The sequence below is a fragment of the Bos mutus genome, chromosome 14 (genome assembly GCF_027580195.1).
Source record: "Bos mutus isolate GX-2022 chromosome 14, NWIPB_WYAK_1.1, whole genome shotgun sequence".
Lineage (NCBI taxonomy): Eukaryota > Metazoa > Chordata > Mammalia > Artiodactyla > Bovidae > Bos > Bos mutus.
Genome location: NC_091630.1, coordinates 864117 through 886268, shown reverse-complemented (window position 1 = coordinate 886268; position 22152 = coordinate 864117). Strand labels below are relative to the sequence as shown.

General features: G+C 47.8%; 1 protein-coding gene across 5 annotated transcripts in view; it reads left to right on the top strand.

Moving 5' to 3' along the window:
- Positions 1–22152, top strand: part of DEPTOR (DEP domain containing MTOR interacting protein) — a 163155-nt gene that overhangs the window by 94689 nt on the left and 46314 nt on the right. For 4 of the 5 annotated variants that reach the window (XM_070382867.1, XM_070382864.1, XM_070382865.1 and 1 more), the window contains exons 5-8: positions 9278–9463; positions 11698–11832; positions 17096–17166; positions 19671–19775. In XM_070382867.1, the coding sequence (XP_070238968.1) occupies positions 9278–9463; positions 11698–11832; positions 17096–17166; positions 19671–19775 (497 nt within the window). The remainder of the gene's footprint in view (positions 1–9277; positions 9464–11697; positions 11833–17095; positions 17167–19670; positions 19776–22152) is intronic. The other variant, XM_070382866.1, reaches the window with a different exon arrangement.

Here is a 22152-nt window from a genome sequence, read left to right as displayed (position 1 = left end):
GCCTCTGCTGCTGTGGCGCGTCCTGACAAACAAGTGCGTTTACTTGTGTTTGTCTGTGCCGGGCCTTCACTGCTGTGTGGCCTGTGCTCTGGCTGTGCTGGACGGCTTTTCATCGGCTCTGGGGTGCGTGGGCTTCGGTGGCTGTACCCCCTGGGCTCTAAAGCACAGGCTCAGTAGTTGGGGCACACAAGCTTAGTTGCCCTGAGGCGTGTGGGATCTTCCCAGACCAGAGATCAAACCCGTGTCTCCTGCACTGGCAGGCAGATTCTTTACCACTGACCACCAGGGGAGCCCCGCCACATCCTGATGGTAAGGGTGTTGATCACAGCGTTTGAGGGTCTTCTGTCTGGAAGGTGACCTTGAGGACCCTGTGGTTTGACGCTCCTTGCACTTATAGTCCTGGCCCTCAGCCTCATCCCTTGCTGGCCTTTGTTCTTTGCCGTTATAATAGTCAGCGTCCTTATTCCCCTGTCTGTGTAAGCACCTCCCACCGCTGTGGGCTGTAACACAAGGCCAGTGGGATCTTAGTTTCCCTAGCAGGCATCGAACCTGTGCCTCCTGCCGTGGGAGTAACCACTAAGCAGGGACCCTAACCACTAAGCAGGGACCCTAAGCAGGGTGGTGCTGCTTCAGTCGCTCAGTCGTGTCCGACTCTTGCGACCCCCTGGACTGCAGCCTGCCAGGCTCCTCTGTCCATGGGATTTCCCAGGCAAGAGTGCTGGAGTGGGTTGCCATTTCCTTCTGCAGGGGCTCTTCTGGATCCAGGGATTGAGCCCAGGTCTCCTGCACTGCAGGGAGATCTGCAAGCAGATTCTTTACCAACTGAGCTACAAGGGAAGCCTTACTACTGGGCCACCAGGCAATTCCCAAGGCTTCTTGACTCTTCTGAATTCTAAAACTTGTTAAAATTCCTGATGAGGTGCTATCTAGGGCACAGCTGATATCCCACTCTCTTTCCCTCTCCCCTCCTTAACCCCACCTTCTTACTTTCTTACCACACTGCTGGATTCAGTGTGAATTGCTATTCCATGACGTCTGTTGTGTTACGTCATCTGTAAGCAAATATTTCAAGGCTGGATGAAAGTAAGTGATCTCCCTCCCTCCAACTAGATAAGTAGCCTAAAACATCTTTTATATTCAATGGAACTTATGGGGCTTAAGATGAGAAGTTTTTAGATTCATTCCTAGAATATATGTATGAGTGGAAGAGAAGCCAATTCTCCTTCCTTCAGATAATCAGCTTTTAAAATTTTCTTCCTTTGATAAAATCATCCTAATAGTTTCTAATAGGAAAAATGTAGCCATATTATCCTGCATAGGCATGACTCTGAACTACGTCAGTTTATGCTTTTGGTAGGTATACTGCATGATATCCCCCTCGTGCTTTCTGAAAGATGAAAGCATACAGTGGGCAGGGACCTGTTTTCTTTTACCGAATGTCAGTGTTGTTAGTTGGGCGCTTCTGAAGCCTGCGCTGCCCTGAATGATAGACTGTCGTGTATTTATGTTGCTTTGGCTTTTGGCTGTTTCTCCTTTTCCTCCTGTTTTATGTCTCACTTGAAGCTAAGCTGAGTCAGGCCCCTAGAGAATTCGACCAGTGCAAAAGGGAACGCTTGGACAGTCCCAGAAAGTATAAACTGGATGAATTAGAAATCGTCAGTTTTCAGTCATAGCTGGGATGAAAGCGTGCCTTCACAGTAGGTTCTGAGAGTGCAGCGTGAACCTTGTCTCTTATCCCCTCTTCCTGATCAGACGGTAATCTTCTCCAGGAGCGATTCAGTCAGCTAGTCCTCAATTACTAGATATTAATTTTAGGTCCAAATTTTTGTAGTTTCAAACAATGGTGATGTGTACATCTTCAGTTCAGTTCACTTCAGTCGCTCAGTGGTGTCCGACTCTTTGCAACCCCATGAATCGCAGCACGCCAGGCCTCCCTGTCCATCACCAACTCCCAGAGTTCACTCAGACTCATGTCCATCGAGTTGGTGATGCCATCCAGCCATCTCATCCTCTGTCATCCCCTCCTCCTCCTGCCCCCAATCCCTCCCAGCATCAGGGGCTTTTCCAATGAGTCAACTCTTCGCATGAGGTGGCCAAAGTACTGGAGTTTCAGCTTTAGCATCAGTCCTTCCAATGAACACCCAGGACCTATCTCCTTTAGAATGGACTGGTTGGCTCTCCTTGCAGTCCAAGGAACTCTCAAGAGTCTTCTCCAACACCACAGTTCAAAAGCATCAATTCTTCAGCGCCCAGCTTTCTTCATAGTCCAACTTTCACATCCATACATGACCACTGGAAAAACCATAGCCTTGACTAGACGGACTTTTGTTAGCAAAGTAATGTCTCTGCTTTTGAATATGCTATCTAGGTTGGTCATAACTTTCCTTCCAAGGAGTAAGTGTCTTTTAATTTCATGGCTTCAGTCACCATCTGCAGTGATTTTGGAGCCCAAAAAATAAAGTCTGACACCGTTTCCACTGTTTCCCCATCTATTTGCCATGAAGTGATGGGACCAGATGCCATGATCTTCGTTTTCTGAATGTTGAGCTTTAAGCCAACTTTTTCACTCTCCTCTTTCACTTTCATCAAGAGGCTTTTGAGTTCCTCTTCACTTTCTGCCATAAGGGTGGTGTCATCTGCATATCTGAGGTTACTGATATTTCTCCCGGCAATCTTGATTCCAGCTTGTGCTTCTTCCAGCCCAGCATTTCTCATGATGTACTCTGCATATAAGTTAAATAAGCAGGGTGACAGTATACAGCCTTGACGTACTCCTTTTCCTATTTGGAACCAGTCTGTTGTTCCATGTCCAGTTCTAACTTTTGCTTCCTGACCTGCATAGAGGTTTCTCAAGAGGCAGGTCAGGTGGTCTGGTATTCCCATCTCTTGAAGAATTTTCCACAGTTTATTGTGATCCACACAGGCAAAGGCTTTGGCATAGTCAATAAAGCAGAAATAGATGTTTTTCTGGAACTCTCTTGCTTTTTCGATGATCCAGCGGATGTTGGCAATTTGATCTCTGGTTCCTCTGCCTTTTCTAAAACCAGCTTGAACATCAGGAAGTTCATGGTTCACATATTGCTGAAGCCTGGCTTGGAGAATTTTGAGCATGACTTTACTAGCGTGTGAGATGAGTGCAATTGTGCAGTAGTTGAGCATTGTTTGGCATTGCCCTTCTTTGGGATTGGAATGAAAACTGACCTTTTCCAGTCCTGTGGCCACTGCTGAGTTTTCCACATTTGCTGGCATATATGTATTCTCAAGGAGCAAAGGACAAAATTTGTTAAATTATATATGTACAACATTGAGCATAATGAAAAGATCTTGTGTGGATAGGAGATTGGAGATTGGGATTGCAAAAATGAAAAACTGGAATGACCTCAAGATTAGAGATACCGATCACGGTTCTCCTTAATTTCCTTTCCTTGTCTTTAATAGCTTTTTCCTTAGGAGTTTCCTTTTTTGTTGTTGTTGTTTGTTTTTTTGTGTTTAATGAAGAGCACTTTGCATATGTAGCAAATGAAATTTGCATTTTATATGGAGATTGTCCCATTAGTATAGAAAAGAATCACTTCATTCCTCTCTGTGGAATATAAACTATATGTCATTTAGCCACTTCTATTTCTTGAGACTCTACATGTGTAATTTGTGTGTGTATGTGGTCAGTCACTCAGTCGTGTCCAACTCTTTCTGACCCCATGGACTATAGCCTGCCAGGCTCCTCTGTCCATGGAATTTTCCAGGCAAGAATACTGGGGGGGGTTGCCATTTCCTCCTTCAGGGGATCTTCCGAACCCAGGGATTGAACCTGAGTCTCTTGAGTCTCCTACACTGGCAGGCAGATTCTTTACCGCCCTGGAAGCCCACATATGAAGTTGTGCCTATACAAAAGAAATCCTCAGCTTTCTTAACCTAATTCCTTCTTAAAACTTCCTTTGTCTTAACTCACTCCTTTATGTCTTACTTTTGTTTGACTTCTGAGATTTAAATATCTTCCGGGGGATATTTGCCAAACTGGATATCTGGTTAAGATTTCATATTTCTTATGACTGAAAAGTGACAGAGCTGCTTGTGGGAGCTGAACACAGCGCTCTTTGAAAGCAGGGCAGGACAGACAGACGGAGCGGGTTCTGTGCAGGAACTCTCGTGAGCAGCCACGGAAGTGGCTCCAGGAGCCTGAGCAGAAGAGCACTGAAGACGATCCTCAGATACCAGTCAGACTTCTTACAGAAGCTGTCCTCTTTCTTCTTCACAGCAGAACTATGCAGGAAACTTGAGGTTTAAATTTGGTAAGTTGCCCAAATCACTCAGCTCAGAAAGGAGGCAGGACTGGGAGCAAAGCCGAATTCTTCTGACTCTTGAGCCGTCGCTTTTCATCACGTAAGACTGTTTTCTGAAAGTTATAAGAGAGTCTTCAGAAAAGTTCTGGCTTGACTGTTTTGTTCTTAGATGAAGCGATGTCTGTTTTGGAAGACTTTGGTATTGATGAGCTTGAAAGGATGATCAGATGAAGATGTCGTGGTCCAGTCAGCACGCTAAGGGGAGATGGATGGGCGGGTGTGGGACCCTCCCTTGGCGCTCATTGGTTGAAGATGTGAGTGACGTCACGAGTGACTGACAGATGCTATAATATGGTTGCTTGCACTCAGCTTTTGTAACGACGATTATCTTTGCTATACCTAGGATTGCACTCACAAGCAAAGCAAATGTACAAAACTGAGCGTTTGTGTATTTAAACTTTTAATGAGAGGGAAAAATTAAAGAGCACTTTTAAAAGCCAAAGACTTGATTGGAAACAATGCAAGGGACACATGCAATTGTTATGTCCCTGTTCTGAGAGAAGGATTTTGTCTCCATCTGTGCCAGCCACACAGCTGAAGGATGAACACGTGGAGAACTTTGTTTCACAGCGTGTGGCTGCTCCTAAGGCCCTAAACACCAAATCAGTCCTTGAAAATGGAAGTGGGGCATTGAATGTAGTGCCGCATAAAGTTGAATTCCTGTAAGTCAAATGACAATGTATCATCAGCAAATGATGGTCACACTAAAAACAACAACATGCTAAGTCACTCAGTCGTGTCCAACTCTTTGCCACCCTATGGACCGTGGTCTTCCAGGCTCCTCTGTCCATGGGATTCTCCAGGCAAGAACACTGGAGTGGGTTGCCGTTTCCTTCTCCAGGGGACCTTCCCGACACAGGGATCAAACCAGCATCTCTTATGTCTCCTGCATTAGGCACGTAGGTTCTTTACCACTACTGGTTGTAAAATAACAAATGTGCAATTTATTGACTTCTTTCAATCTTGGCATTGTGTTTAACATGGATAGTCCGCTGTCTTATACAGCCCTGGTTTGCCCTGATTCGGTCGTGTTTAAACATGTAGATTACTGGAGGGACTATGTGATGACAAAGGGCTGTTTAAACTTACTCCCTGTATCTTATCTTAGGTGATACACTTACCCTTTTAGATATAGGTGGTAATACAACTCGGGAGGTGGAGAATGGGAGTGAATTAATCCTTGGCTCAGTAGGTAAAGCCTGCAGATAACTTCAAATTTCCATTTCAATTAAAAATGTTTTTTTTTTATTTTATTTTTAAACTTTACAATATTGTATTAGTTTTGCCCAACATCGAAATGAATCCACCACAGGTATACCCGTGCTCCCCATCCTGAACCCTCCTCCCTCCCCATATCTGTCATGGAATTGGTTTAGATTTAGAATGCTATTCTGGACTTATTTATACCAAAGCCAGTGTTTTGTGTCATTCACTGTACAAAGACAAAATAGGTCTTAATAAGGGTATGTACAGGTTGTAATTTAAGATGCTGTTGCCAAAGTCACATTCCGGATTTTAAAAATCACAGTAAACTCAGAAAAGGTTGCCAGAAAAAAATAAGTTATCTATAAAATTAGTATTATAGTATTATTGAATGTAGTGATGTAATACATTTATATAAAAATTTGACTATCATGGGAGCCACCATTTATAGATATCATATCAAAATGTAATTGACTTATCTTTTGGTCTAGGATGTATTTATAATCTCCTGAATACATTATTTACTGAGAATATGCAGTACCATCTCTGAATTAGATGTGTTTGCCTTCATGGCCAACATCATTCATTTACCTGAAGTGAATAGTTTTTTGTGGTCGTTGTGTAGTTGCTAAATCATGTCTGACTCTTTGACTCTTTATGAGCCCATGGACTGCAGCCCGCCAGGCTCCTCTGTCCTCCACTATCTCCTGGAGTTTGCTCAAATTCATGTCCATTGGGTCAGTGATGCATATAAACATCTCATCCTCTGCCACCCCCTTCTCATTTTGCCCTCAATGTTTCCCAGCTTCAGGGTCTTTTCTGATGAGTCAGATTTTCACATCAGGTGGCCAAAGTATTAGAGCTTCAGCTTCAGCATCAGTCCTTCCAATGAATATGCAGGACTGATTCCCTTTGGGACTGACTGGTTGGATCTCCTTGTAGTCCAAGGGACTCTCAAGAGTCTTCTCCAACACCACTGTTTGAAAGCATCAGTTCTCCAGTGTTGAGCCTTCTTTATGGTCCAGCTCTCACACCCGTACATGACTATGGGAAATTATTTGGCAATAAAAAGGAGGGAAGTTAAAAAAAAAAAAGGGAGGGAAGTGCCAATACACGGCATTACATGGATAAACCTTGTAAACGTTATGCCAAGTGGAAGAAGCGAGTCACAGTAGACCTTACGTGACTCTAATCGTACAAAATGCCGAAGGCAGGCGACGCTGCAGGGTTGGCATGTTGGTCAGTGCTTGCCTGTGAATAAGGGTCACGGGCAGATTGGAAGGGACAGCTCAGGAGCTGGGTTTCTTCTGATGTTGATGGGAATATTTTAAAATCAATTGTGATGCTTGGATGCACACCTCTGTGAGCACATTCTAGAGTAGATAGATAGAGAACCGTGCACATTAAGTGGGTGAGTTATCTTATATGTAAATTACATTTCAGTGATGCTGTTACAGAACGCATGTAGAATCTCTAAGACAAAACCAGGTTTTAACCTGTCTTGCTAAAATCAAAAGGAAGAAAAAAAATCCTCTCAATTTTTTCTTTTTTTTCAAAGCTGCAGGAGTTTTGACTGCCTTTAATTATCAAGCAGTCAGAGAGAAATTTCTGTTAGAGTAGAAATAACAACCTAGTTGAAAAGGAACCGAGAGAGGAAACTGGATTAAAACCCCACATTTAACCCCAGATAAGTAGAACAGATGACTGCATTGTGACACTGACCACACACGCAGGGATCAGTGTCCGGATGGCCGTTTGGGCGTCAGCGCCGTGTAGCAGCTTGTGCTGGCGGCGGCTGCCCTGCCTCTCCCGCTGGTTTAAGGCATGTGGACTCCTATTCCTGGTCTCCCAGCCCACTTACAAACTCGTTGTTGCAGTATGTTTGCTTCTTAAAAACCGATTGTGTTTGTTTATGATTTTTGTCTCTGCTGGGTCTCCGCTGCTGTGCCAGCTTTCCTCCGGTTGCAGAGGCGGGCCCCTCTCTGGCTGCCCTGCGTGGGCTTCTCGTGGCGGTGGCTCCTTCTCTTGCGGAGTGCGGGCTGGGGGGCTCGAGGGCCTCCGTGGCCGTGAGGCGTGGGCTCAGAGCCCAGGCGCAGTGGCTGTGGGGCTTAGTCGTCTGAGGCGTGTGGGGTCTTCCCGGACCAGGGATGGAGCCCGTGTCCCCTGCATTGGCAGGTGGATTCTTTACCACTGAGCCGCCAGGGAAGCCCTGATTGTTTCTCTTTATTGACAGACACATACTTAACCTCCAAGAAAATGCACATACCTTAAACGCTTAGTTTGATTTCACCTGGGAAGCCCCCTGATAATATATACACACACACACACACACACACACACACACACACATATATATATATATATATATTCATGTAAAATAAGATGCAGAATGTCTTCATCGCCCCAGAGTCTTGTCCTGCTCTTTCCCAGTCAGTCCCTCATCCCTCCCCCTTTCTAATTTCTGTCATTATATGTGAATTTTGTCTTTGCTTGAGCCTCATATAAATTGTGTCTGGCCTTTCTAACTCAGCTTAATGCTTTTGGTATTAATACACATTGTCTTCTGTGTTAACAGCTCATTCCTTTTTATCACCGAGGAGTGTTTCATGGTATGAATGTAATAGTTTACTTACCTCTTCTCCTACTTACCTAGGTCTATATGATTTCTGTCCTTTATTGTGCCCATCTTTGCATGCAATGTTCCCTTGGTATCTCTAATTTTCTTGAAGAGATCTCTAGTCTTTCCCATTCTTTTGTTTTCCTCTATTTCTTTGCATTGATCACTGAGGAAGGCTTTCTTATCTCTCCTTGCTATTCTTTGGACTCTGCATTCAGATGGGTGTATCTTTCCTTTTCTCCTTTGCTTTTCACAGCTATTTGTAAGGCCTCCTTGGACAGCCATTTTGCTTTTTTGCATTTCTTTTTCTTGGGGATGATCTTGATCCCTGTCTCCTGTACAATGTCATGAACCTTTGTCCATAGTTCTTCAGGTACTCTATCAGAGCTAATCCCTTGAATCTACTTGTTACTTCCACTGTATAATCATAAGGGATTTGTTTTAGGTCATACCTGAATGGTCTAGTGGTTTTCCATACTTTCTTCAATTTAAGTGTGAATTTGGCAATAAGGAGTTCATGGTCTGAGCCACAGTCAGCTCCCAGTCTTGTTTTTGTGGACTGTATAGAGTTTTCCATCTTTGGCTGCAAAAAATATAATTAATCTGATTTCAGTGTTGACCATCTGGTGATGCCCGTGTGTAGAGTCTTCTCTTGTGTTGTGAGTCTTGAGTGTGAAATAGCATCTCATTGTGATTTTAATTTGCATTTCCATATTAACTACTGAGGGCGAATTTCTCGTCATATGCTAATTGGATTTTTGGAGATAGAGTCTATTCAAGTGTTTTGAATTTTGGGGGGATTGTTTGAGACTTCGGCATGTTGCTGGCCAGTTTGCAGCATTCTTGGTTACTTCTCAGAGACCAAAATGGCCTCGGCACGTGGCTTTTGCAGCCTGATGTCTTGCCTATTCTGCGTCTCCACGATTCATGAACTCAGAGTATAAAATTGAAGTTGCACGTGGACCACAATAAATCCCTGAGGTATAAAAGGTATTGTAGCATTGGGTGTAAAGTCTTTGTCAAGACTTTGCTCCTGTCTGTTGGCTGGAGTTCCCGGCTCCAGTGCCCAGTGTCTGCAGGATGCCAGACGGTCTCACGGGCTGTTTCTTCTCCCCAGTGTCCAACAAGCACCCGTTTGTGGACAGCAATCTTCTCTACCAGTTCAGAATGAACTTCCGGCGGAGGCGAAGGCTGATGGAGCTGCTCAGTGAGAAATCTCCGTCCTCCCAGGAGACGCACGACAGCCCCTTCTGCCTGCGGAAGCAGGGCCACGACAACCGGAAGTCGGCTAGCTTTACGTCAGGTGCGTGCGTCCCGCTCTGATCGCGCGCGTGCGTCTGTTGAGAAGTAACACAGTCCTAACTCACCTTTGTGATTTCTGTTCTCAAGAAACTTTTTATTTATAACTAAAAAATTATATATTTATTTATTTTGCCCCCAAAGGAAACATATACACACACCACCAAATTGTTCCTGGGTAATCAACTTCAATGCTGTGAAGTCTGTTTTATAATTTTATGTATTTAAATTACAAAAGACCACTCAAGCCCTCAGTCATACCTTATTTACTTTTCATTTACAAACAATTCTGGGTCTCTTGTATTTCAGGCAGATTCTTTACTGCCTGAAAAACAATCATTAGTTATCCAGTTTTCTAAGTCCAGCATTGAAAATCTATATAAGGATGAATAAGACTTTTGAGGGCATATACAACTAAAAGGAAACTGATTATCAATGTACCACACAAAACAAGTTAAACCTGTGAAAGGTAGACATAGGTGCTCAGAAAGCACAGTATCCTGGGGCATTATGTGTAAGGTCAGACAGTCTCATATTGACAGTTAACCTGGGCAGAAATGATGACTGATGTTCACAACGATAACCCCATTTGAACAAACTGAACTGAACAAAATAACCTCATTCACTCAGAGAAGGCTAACGACCTGTCATCCTGTGTAAGAGGATGGCGTGCTTCCTGGGCTATCTTCCGCTCTGAAAACTCGACACTGACTCAGGAAACTGGTCAGCCTAAGGCTTGGAGCCCAAGGCCTCAGGCTTCACCTGAAACCCTGAACAAAGGGAAAACATGAATTGGTTACGAACAGGAGGTGACAGAACGCTTACAACTAGAAGTCCCGGGAACATTCTGCGCCTGGCATGGAGCCAAGCTTGACTGCACACATTTTCTCATTGAATCCTCACTGTTAGTCTGTGAGGAAAGACATTTTGTATCCCCACTTTACGGGTGCAGAAATGCAGTCAGGGAGCCGTGGAGTGGCTTCGGCAGGCTCCCACAGCTGGAAAGTGGTGGGCGGAGCTGGGTCTGGCAGGAATTCGTCCGGACCCGGTGCTCCTCTCCAGCCTTCCACAGCCCAGGTTCCTCAGACAGGCTGGGAAGGGACAGAGAAGGAAGGAAGGGCCGCACCAGGAGAGGAAACGCTAGCTGAAGGTAGGGGCCTGAGCCTGTGCTTGGATGCCCTCCAGCCGTGTGCCCCTAAGGCGTCAGCCTCCTGCAAACGCACAGGAACCATCCACACCCTGCCTGTTCTTCACTGAGTCCCAGAGACCTGAACAGGTGACCGTGATCAGCATACAGTAACCATGGTGACTGTGAAGGCCAGCGTGGCTTTGGGCTTCCCGGGGCCAGGCTCTGCGCCGCGCTCCTCTCCCTGCATCCTACACCTTGCTGTCCTCCCGCTGATGCTCTCCTCCCCCGATGAGAGCCAGCCAGCTCCGTGGAGGGAAAAGCGAGGTCAGGTCACTGAAGCGGCTGCTTCAGTACTGCACGCCTTCCAAGCCTGAGGTCACGCTCTGCGTTTTAATCTTCTGTGGCGCTGAGTGATTAACGGTTTGCTCTTCAATCAGGAGGCACTTATTGTCACTGTTAGTTCATTAAGTGTCTTGCCGGCACTTAATTTACATCTTCTCAGGGATGCTTGGCACGAGCTCCGTGGTTCTTAAAATAGTATTTCATGTAGCTGAGTGCTTTCCCCTATATAACCACGCCTGCACCAATCCCCACTGGAGAGCATTATTCCCACTTTACAGCTGGGGAAACTGAGGCTTACAAAACCCAAGGGACTAGGCCCAGCTTGTGCTATTTACTCATAGGTGGCGGAGCTGCCACTCAGACCCTTGCTTTTCTGATGCCAAGGCCAGAGGGCTTGATTCTGGCAGTGGAGGCTGCCCCACAACCCCGGCAGCTGCAGGCGGCCAGTTCTCAAGAACCGAGCTCACTGCTGCCCGTGATCGCGCGTGTCCCCGGGGACCCGGCCCACCCCACAAGTGACTGTGCGTGTCCTCGGAACCTAGCCCACCACCGTGGATGCCGGCACGTGTCCCAGGGGCCAAGCCCACGGCCGTGACCGCGTGTGTCCCAGGGACTGGCCCACCGCCGTGGGTGACCGCGCATGTCGTGGGGACCCAACCCACCCCCAAGTGACTGTGTGTGTCACGGGGACCCAGCCCACCACCGTGCATGCCGGCACGTGTCCCGGGGCCCGGCCCACGGCCGTGACCGCGTGTCCTCGCCCGCAGTCAGCCCCAGCAAGGAAATCAAGACCGCGTCGGCCGCGCGGAGGAGCAGCATGGGCAGCTGCGGCAGCGGCGGCTACTTCAGCAGCAGCCCCACCCTCTCCAACAGCCCCCCGGTGCTCTGCAACCCCAAGTCCGGTGAGTGGCGGGCGCAGCCCGTCTGTCCCAGTCTGTGGGGACGCGGGCGCGCGCGGGCTTCGTTAAGCGGATTCCCTCATTAAGCGGAAGGGGACGAACCGGGTGATCTCCATGCGTGGTGCGACTTGGGGGCGCCGCCTCTTGGATGGGGGCTTCCCGGCGGCGCTGGTGGTACAGAAGCCCCCAGCCAGTGCAGCAGAGGTGAGGGATACGCGCTCGCTCCCTGGGTGGGGAAGATCCCGCCCCAGCGAGGTTGCCTGCAGAATCCCTCGGGCAGAGGGGCCCGGCGGCTGCAGCCCGGGGGTCGCGGACTTGGACACGACTGGGCACTGGGCACTGAGCGCGCAGGCAGGCGCGCCTGGGGGAAGGAAGGGAGAACGCAGGTTTGTAGACAGAGAACTGGGCTGCAGCGTGCACCCCAAGGAGGCCGCGGCTGACCCCAGGTGGCACTCTGGAGTCGGGGGGCCTTGGAGAGGGGTCCCCTCTTGGGGGAGGTGGCCAGGCCGTTAGACCCTCACGCTGACCGGCCGTTGGATGCTGGCCGCCTTTCGGAGCGGGGCACGGCCTGGGGAAGTCGACTGTCTTTGCAGACAGGGTTCCCAGGACAGCTGTGAACCCCAGCCGTCTGAGGGCCTTCACGCCAGCAGCCCCAGCTCCAGGAGCGGCCGCTGGTTTCTGCGGTGGGTTTGAGCGGTGCACAGCAGGGGGGCGCCGCTGCCCGGATGGTAACTGATGCTTGGATCTGCAAGGTCTCTGTACCCACAAGGGAGAAGCGCGGAGCTCTGCAACCCACCTACCCCTGCAGAGGACTCTCCATGCCTTGTGGTTTCCAACTCTACTCTTCAACCTCCATAGACTTTATGTTCCAGAAAAAAAAAAACAACACCCAACAACCTAGGCACACAGATGGGTACTGAACTTGCACTCAGATCGAGTCACCTCCTCAGCCCACAGGTGCCTGGACGCAGGGATACCCGAGTGGACTGTGGTCCGCTGGGGTCAGCGTGGCCTGAGGACACCTTCCACCCCCTTGTGTAGCGCCCCGCCCCCCTGCATTCCGTCCGTCACCTTCAGGGAGGAGGCTCTTTGTTCCTGCTGAGTCCTCACCAGCAGGTGCTGCAGATACGGTGATGAGAGGTCATGATCCCATCCTTCAGTGAGCAGATCTCTCTTAGAGAAAAAATAAAAAGCTTTCATTAGAGTAAGGACAAATAGATGTTGTTGAAAGGCTTTAAGAGAAAACAGTCATCTAATGCTGTGCTCTAGGCAAGTGGGTATTTTTCTTCATCTAACATTTTTTTCTGCCTTCTGTAGTGGAGGTCTAGCTCTCAGTATAACGTTTTAACCTGCAAATAAATGAAAATACTTGCTTCCACACTGGCTGGGAGATCTTCATGCACCCATATATGACCAAGTTTCTCAATTAATAGAGCACTGCTGATAAGATAGTATGAGAAGAACCTTACTATTAGAAATATCATTTTGAAGTCCTAATGGAAACCAAACACCTCCAAGTTAAAATCAAAAGAGTTCAACTTCAGGAAAGTGTCAGTTGTGCTAAAGCCGTTGTATGTGTTTTTGATTCCTTGGGTGAGTAGAAGGTTGTGTTGTTTCCTCTTTCTCCTTACCCCCTTGGCCCAAAGGGGGAATTTCACTGATGTGCAGACAGAAATAGAGAAGGCAATGGCACCCCACTCCAGTACTCTTGCCTGGAAAATCCCATTGACGGAAGAGCCTGGGAGGCTGCAGTCCATGTGGTCACTAGGAGTCGGACACGACTGAGCGACTTCACTTTCACTTTTCACTTTCATGCATTGGAGAAGGAAATGGCAACCCACTCTAGTGTTCTTGCCTGGAGAATCTCAGGGACGGGGGAGCCTGGTGGGCTGCCATCCATGGGGTCACACAGAGTCGGACACGACTGAAGTGACTTAGCAGCAGCAGCAGCAGCAAGGCGGAGGAGCTCACCTGTGATTTTTTTTTCCCTCAAGCAGGTAAGCAGACTTCATGGTAAGGCATTTAAAGTTAATCATTAGTTATCCATCAGCATATATTTTTAATACTATATGTAAATGCCCCAATGCAGATTAAATGCTATAAAAAGTAATATAATTAGTATCATTGTGATGAGTAAATAAGTTCTCAAGGGTATGATAAGAGAAAGCTAGAAATGACTCCCTAGGTTTCAAAGTTTCTACACATTTTAACATAGGAAAGTGGGACAGTGTATTCAATGGTCAGCATTGTTGCCAAGTATTACAATATAGTGTGACTCAAAGTCACGATGACACCTGTCAGAATGGCTGACATGAAAAAGAACTCACATGACAAATGTTAGTGAGCGTGTAGAGAAAAGGGGGCCGTCGTGCACGGTTGGTGGGAATGTAGACAGGTACAGCCACTGTGGGAAGCAGTATAGTGACCCTAAAAGAAATAGAACCACCTTGTGATCCCACAGTTTCACTTCTGAGTGTTTATCTATGGGAGAGGGGAACACGCGTTTGAGGTTTTATTTGCACCCCCATGTTTATCGCAGCATTGCTTATAATAGCCAAGACATGGCAGCAGCCTAAATGCCCGTCAGGGGATGGATGGATGAAGGAGATGGGGTATATCTCACACACACATACACACACACACACACACACACACACACACAGTGGCACGTTATTCAGTGATGACAGTGAAGGAAAGTCTGCTCTTTGCGACAAAGTGGGTGAGCCTTGAGGTCCATATGCCAAGTGAAATGTCAGACAGAGTGACAGATACCACCTGATCTCGCGTGTATGTGAAACCTAACAGAAACCTCATGCGCACAGAGAGCAAGCTGGTGCTGGCCAGAGGGGCCTGGTCAGTGGGGGCGGGAAGGCCGAGTGGCCGAAAGGGGTCAAAAGGCACAGGTCTCCGCATCTCAGCGCGTCTGGGGAACGCAGCGTGCGCGTGTGGCTGCAGTCAGTAATGCTGCGTGTGGATTTGAACGGTGCTAAGAGAGGAGACCTTTCTTTCAGTGTTTTTATCTGTTTGGGTGCTGGGTCTCAGCACGAGGGCCCCTTGGTGGCAGGAGGTGGGGTCTGGCTCCTGACCAGGGCTTGGACCTGGACCCCCTGCTTTGGGAGCTGAGGGTCCCAGCCACTGAACCCCCAGGGAAGTCCCCGGGGTAGACCTGAAAAGCTCTCATTTCAAGAAGAAAAAGCTTGTAGCTACATGAGGTGATGACCTTGACTGGATCAGGTGATCATTTTGTCATACAGGCATCATGTTATAACCCAAAACGGATCTAGTGTGTCGATTATATCTCAATAAAAGTAGACCGTGTAACAAGATATGGTGGCTATTGTCAGATATCACAGTGCCATGTGATTCCGACATCCATCCCCATAAACCCCAGAAGGGATCTGAGGGCTGAGAGTGTGGAGGGCTTGACTGACGGGGAGTAAAAAGGCTGCAGTCCTCAACCACGGGCCCTCCTCTCACCTCCTGACCTTCTGCTGAGAGCTGCTGTTCTTGATCTCAGCCTTCTCGCTCTGTAGGGGAGACGGCAAACCCATGTCCTCCTTTATGAGCTTTCTGAGAGCAGCAGCGGGCATCCCCGTGACCCGTCAGGTCAGCAGGAGGCTCCCCGCTGCCCCCGGCTGAGAACGTGCGGGGCAGCTGCCCAACGGTCTGGGCCTCACGACCTCTGGTCCTCCGCTGCCCCTTGGCCGGGCCTGGCCTCCGGCCCCCAAAAGGCCCCCGCAGAGGGGATGGAGGCTTCGCGTCACCGTGTTGAGCTCCTGGCCCAGCCACTCCAGTTTCTCTGCGCTCAAGCTCATGGTGGCTCTAACTGAGATCACTGCTGCCCTGGGCTGCCGCGGCAGCCTCTGCTCCGGTTCTGCGTGAGCACCGGGTGGACGGGGTTCATCTTTGCTGGGATTTTAGGCAGCAAGTCAGGAAGGGAGCACAGTCTTTGCCGTCTGCTGGGCTCCAGCAGTGATCTGATGGTCCAGGTGTCTTGGGGGGGGCGCCACACGCAGCCGTGTTGGGGCTTCTGCACCCTTTCTTCTGGGGGTGGGCAGTGGCATCAATGCTTGAGTTTAAATCTTGGTTCCATTTGACTCTGAGGCCTTGGACACAAGCTCCTTAACTTTTCTCAGCTTCTGTTTCCTCCCTACCAGAATAGGGATAAGGATGAAATGACCCATTAGTTCTTGTGATGATGAAACAAAGAGAATATATAAAGTGCTGAGCATAGAAGCCAGCGTGTGTTAAAGATGCAGAAAATCTCCCCAGTGTTAGGGTTCAGGACCAAAGGCAGTGTGCGTGCACCGTCTGGGACTTTAACGAGGATGTTGAACTTTAACTAGGATGCTGAACTTTAACGAGGATGTTGAACTTTAACGAGGAACTCTAAGGAGCTCTGGTGAACAGGATGCATACAGTATGATGGAGGGTGGGGGCGGTGGCATTGGCTCTGGAAACATGGTTGGAAGTCTGCCAGAGCCAGAATTCCTCTTACTTTTGACGTGTTGAATGCCTTGTTGTTGTTATTTAGTCACTAAGTCGTGTCCGACTCCTTTGCAACTGTAGCCGTGGACTGTAGCCCACCTGGCTCCTCCGTCCATGGAATTTTCCAGGCAAGAATACTGAACTGGGTAGCCACTTCCTTGTACAGGGGATTTTCCTGACCCAGGGATTGAACCTGAGTCTCCTGTATTGCAGGAGGATTCTGCCCATCTGGGAAGCATTGAATACCTCAGTTGGGTTCAGTTGCTCAGTCGTGTCTAACTCTTTGCGACCCCACGGACTGCAGCATGCCAGGCCTCCCTGTCCATCACCAACTCCCAGAGTTCAGTCAAACTCATGTCCATCATGTCAGTGATGCCATCCAACCATCTCATCCTCTGTTGTCCCCTTCTCCTCCCTTTCTCTTCTCCAGGGGATCTTCCCAACCCAGGGATTGAACCCAGGTTTCCCACATTGCAGGCAGATTCTTTACCAGCTGAGCCCCAAGGGAAGCCCTTTGAATGCCCTGGGCTTGAAAGAAAGAAATTCAAGAACTCCCTTGGCACTCCTGCTTCCCCTCCCCCTGCTCCATCTCTGCTTTTTTTTTTAGCTTTAGGGCTGTTTTCGTTTGCTAAAGTTTTCTGCCTCTGTTTGGCGAGAGTTGTACACTGGGAGGCAGGGATCTCTGATGTCGCAAATTGAGGCATTCAGGAAGTTTCTGCTGAAAGGCTGAACAGAGGGCTAAGAGGATTTGTGCCTTGACCCTGCGTCTGTCTTACAGTGTTGAAGAGGCCTGTCACTTCTGAGGAACTCTTGACCCCTGGGGCTCCGTATGCGAGGAAGACGTTCACGGTAGGCTCACCCTTTGGATTTTCTCCCGCACTGCTCCTTTGTCTGGAGTGTGTCTGCATGGCGGCCTGTCCATGTCAAGTTTGGGGGTAGACTTGGAAAGGTTCTCCCAGTTCCCCTTTGGTTTTGAGCATCATTATGACAGTGTGACTTTCTTGACCCTTTGGCAATAAAATGCATTAGGACTTGACACAATTTATTATTATTAATCCAGCATTTCAAATTCTTTTTGATGTTTCCTAAAAAAATTCATTATGTACCTATTCTAGTATAATGACAGATTTAAAGGCAGGTGGTAGAAAAATAATGCCAACAATCCCTTTCTGCATTATAGTTAATTATAAAAATTATTTAAAACATGTTGTTGTTTAGTTGCAAGTCATGTCCAACTCTTTGTGACCGCATGGACTGTAGCCCGCCAGGCTCCTCTGTCCATGGGATTCTCCAAGCAAGAGCACCTGGAGTGGGTTGCCATTTCCTTCTCTAGGGGATCTTCCCAACCCAGGGATCGAACCCGTGTCTCCTGCACTGCAGGCTGATTCTTTACCACCGAGCTACCAAGGAAGCCCTATTTCAGACATGAGGGAGCCTTAAGGTAGAGGAAGAAGGTTGTTCTGTGATGATCGATGGCGCTTTTGCAAATATTTTAGGGCCTTGAATTGCAGAAGGACCCCGTTTGGATGTCCTACATACCTATGACCACCTGCCCTCTCTTGGAGGGTCTTCAGCCTTCCTTCTTCTTCTTCTAAGACCCCCTGGTGTTCTTCAAACAGAACCCAAGGGCTCCGTTTCTTGTTTGTTTTTATTTTAAAGAATTTTGAAATGTGAACCATTTTTAAAGCCTTTGTTGAATTTGTTCCAGTATTGCTTCTTTTGTATGTTTAGTTTTTTGGTCGTGAGTCACATGGGATCTTAGCTTCCCGACCAGAGATTGGGCCCACAGCCCCTCATGGAAGGTGGGGTCTTAGCCTCTGAACCCCCAGGGATTGGGTCCACAGCCCCGCATGAAAGGTGGGGTCTTAGCCTCTGGACCCCCAGGGACGCCCCCAAGCCCCCTGCTGACCTCGCCTCCCCTACTTCCATCCACCGGCCTCTTGTCTCCTCACATCTACACTGATGGCTTCTTGAGAACACTTCTCATCCTTTCTTTAGTCTCTAATGTTTGTTTTAATACCTCAAGGTTAGGGAAAGCTTTCCACACCATCCATGCTGCAAACATTTGTCAAGGACTGGAGCACATTCTGAGCACCAAGGAATTAAACCCGGTTGGGTCGATTCATAGCCAAGCAATATGAAAACAGCGCTGGCAACATGCCCATATCAGAGGAAAAGGCAAACTGTACGTTTGGAAGTGAAATCATGTACAGTTCCAAACCCCAAAGCCAGCAGAGTACCTGATAAAGAACTCAGGTCTGTCCTGCTGGCCCAGTGGCTAAGAATCCACCTTCCAATGCTGGGGATACGGCTTTGGTCCCTGGTCTGGGAAGATGCCGCATGCCACGCGGCAACTAAGCCCGTGCAGCACAGTTACTGAATCCCGAGCACCCTGGGGCCCACGCTGCACAACGTAAGAGGCCCCCTAAATGAGAAGCCCGCGCTCTGCAACTGGAGAGCAGCCCCTGCACGCAGCAGCTGGCACAGCCCAAAATACTTAAGTCAAAAAAGAGCTTCTCAGGCAAGCAAAAACAGAGTTTATGAGTACTAAACCTGCCCTGAAAGTCTTCAAGAATGGTCAGAAAAATGTCATTTGCTTCTCTGCTTTTCTTCTGTCTCTGGCATTCAAGAGACAGTGGAGTGTATTTTTTAGGTCTGTTTCTCTTTGGTTTTAAATATCAATGCCAGCATTGCTAGTGATTGATTGTGAATGGCTGCCGTCTGTATTTTGGCTGGGGTATGTGCTAGAGACGTGTCTGGGAGCTGCCCAGCAAATGTAACTGCCGATTCTAATTACAATTCTGTCGGGAAAAAGCACTCTCCGGTTTCAAACAACTTTTGGACCAGAGTTGACTTGAGAATTAAGAACTTTGTGTCCTTTCTCACTGTCTTTTATTAGTACATTAAACTGTGTTTCAAGAAAGCCAAGACTCTTCATGTTTCTCCTCCTCAGTAATTGAAATGACTAGCTTAGAGGTCAGGGAGGTAGCGAGATCATGAGGAAAGTATCCTTTGGAAGCAGAAGGGAAATTGGACCCAGAGGGAAATTTCAACCGTGTTTTTCAGATCATCTAAACCTTCCATTAGAGTCTATTGGTAAACTGCGACATAGCCTAAGAAAGAAGCCATCTGCCGATTGTTTATGGAGCAGTGAGTTCACAGAAGCACCTTCTTTCCGCCCGACAGGTGTTTCTGGGCCACAGCTTCTGCATAAACATGTGAGCCTGTGTTTGCGATGGAAGCAGGCGGCCGGAGGAGGCTCCCTCGCGCAGGCGTTCACTCTCGGGCCTTCTCTCCTGGAGACTGGGCACCAGGGCCGTCTGCGGCTTGCTGACTGTGGTTTTCCTCCCTAGATCGTCGGGGACGCGGTCGGCTGGGGCTTCGTGGTGCGCGGGAGCAAGCCGTGCCACATCCAGGCCGTGGATCCCAGCGGCCCGGCTGCGGCAGCAGGGATGAAGGTAAGGATGCGCCCACGCGCCCGCGCCTCGTCCGTCCTGCCTCCCCGCGCCCCCGCGCCCCCGCGCCCCCGCGCCCCCGCGCCCCCGCGCCCCCGCGCCCCCGCGCCCCCGCGCCCCGCGCCCCGCGCGCCCCGCGCCCCGCGCCCCGCGCGCCCCGCGCCCCGCGCCCCGCCCCGCGCCCCCCGCGCCCCCGTCCTGCCTCCCCACCTCTGTCCTTTCCTTTGTCCTTTCTGAGCGCGGTTGAGTCGAAGCCAAGAGCTTCGAAGTGAGGTCGAAACTAAGGGAGCGAGTCTTCCTGTCCCTCTGACTCTACCTCTGTGTCTTCTAAATCTCCCTCGGTTTTTTGTTTTTCACATTTCTCTCCTTAACCAATACTTAATTTGAAAAAAGAAAGTTTCCTTTTACTTGTCTTTTTTTTTTTTGAGTGACAGATACATTTTTATTTTATTTTTTAAATTTATTTTAATTGGAGGCTAATTACATTTCAATATTGTGGTTTTTGCCATACATTGACACGAATCAGCCACGAGTGTACATGTGTTCCCCATCCTGAACCCCCCTCCCACCTCCCTCCCCATCCCATCCTCTGGGTCATCCCAGTGCACCAGCCCTGAGCACCCTGTCTCATGCATCAAACCTGCACTGGCGATCTGTTTCACACACGATGATATACATGTTTCAATGCTATTCTCTCAAATCATCCCACCCCCTTCCACAGAGTCCAAAAGTCTGTTCTATACATCCGTGTCTCTTGCTCTCTCGCATACAGGGTCACCATTACCATCTTTCTAAATTCCATATGTATGCGTTAGTATGCTGTATTGGTGTTTTTCTTTCTGACTTACTTCACTCTGTATAAGAGGCTTCAGTTTCACCCACCTTATTAGAACTGACTCAAATGTTTTCTTTTTAATGGCTGAGTAATATTCCATAGTGTATATGTACCACAGCTTTCTTATCCATTCGTCTGCCAATGGACATCTAGGTCGCTTCCATATCCTGGCTATTGTAAACAGTGCTGTGATGAACATTGGGGTACACGTGTCTCTTTCAATTCTGGTTTCCTCGGTGTGTATGCCTAGCAGTGGGATTGCTGGATTGTATGGCAGTTTCCAGTTTTTTAAGGAATCTCCACACTGTTCTCCATTGTGGCTGTAGTAGTTTGCATTCCCACCAACAGTGTAGGAGGGTTCCCTTTTCTCCACACCCTCTCCAGCATTTATTGCTTGTAGACTTTTGGATCGCAGCCATTCTGACCAGCGTGAGATGGTGCCTCATTGTGGTTTTGATTTACATTTCTCTGATAATGAATGATGTTGAGCATCTTTTCATGTGTTTGTTAGCCATATGTATGTCTTCTTTGAAGTAATGTCTGTTTAGTTCTTTGGCCCATTTTTTGATTGGGTTGTTTATTTTTCTGGACTTGAGCTGCAGGAGCTGCTTGTATGCTTTTGTTGAGTCTTCTGTGAGAACTCCACTGTCTCTGTTCTACACAGAGCACATACTTGTGGTGTTTGTGCAGCCAACAGAGCACATGAAGACCATAAGAAACAGAAAATAGGGAGAGAAAGAGAAGAAAAGTAAAGGAGTTTGGAAGAAAAGTCATGGTGTTTGGAAGAGGAGTTTAGTGTTTTGTTTTTTTTCTTACCAGCTCTGTGAATAAGTTTCATAACATCTCATTGCCCGTTTCCTCCTCTCTGAAATGATCATTGTATTTCATTCTGCTGCTTTATGGATTAGGTATGTTAAAACACTTGAAAAAGTGCAAAGAAATACACACACATCAGACAATTGAGTGAATTGTGTAAGATTTTTGAAAAATTTTTCCTATTTTTTGTATTAAAGTAATGAACATAGAGTGTAAAAATTTTGGAAAATACATACAAGCAGGAAAAAAAATTATAAGAGCCTATCATCTTTACTAACTGGTAGGTATTTACATTTTTAAGCAGCACTTTGGAAGTATAATTGGCATAAAGTGTATAGCTGTTAACATCTTTATTTATATTCTTCCAGATTTCTTATATGTACATGTACATTTATATACATTGTTTTTATTTATAAAGAAATATGGTATAAGAGGATATTGAGATCATTGGTTTTCTGCTTCAAAACACCTTTATCTCGAAGTTTTATCCTGTCTCACAGAGAACATTTATCTCTTGCTTATCTGGGATCATGGGCGGATGCAGAAGACATGAAAGCCACAGGCTGTGGCTTTCTGTCTTCAACACTTTGATCCACACTCGTCAGTCCCTCTTCTAGAGCAGGAGACCAGTGGAGCTGCAGGTGTGCTTTGGGTCTGTACTGCCCTGATTCCCAGCATTTACCCCCTGGCAGTGACTCACCTTCTGGACAAGAGAGGTGGGCCATCTTG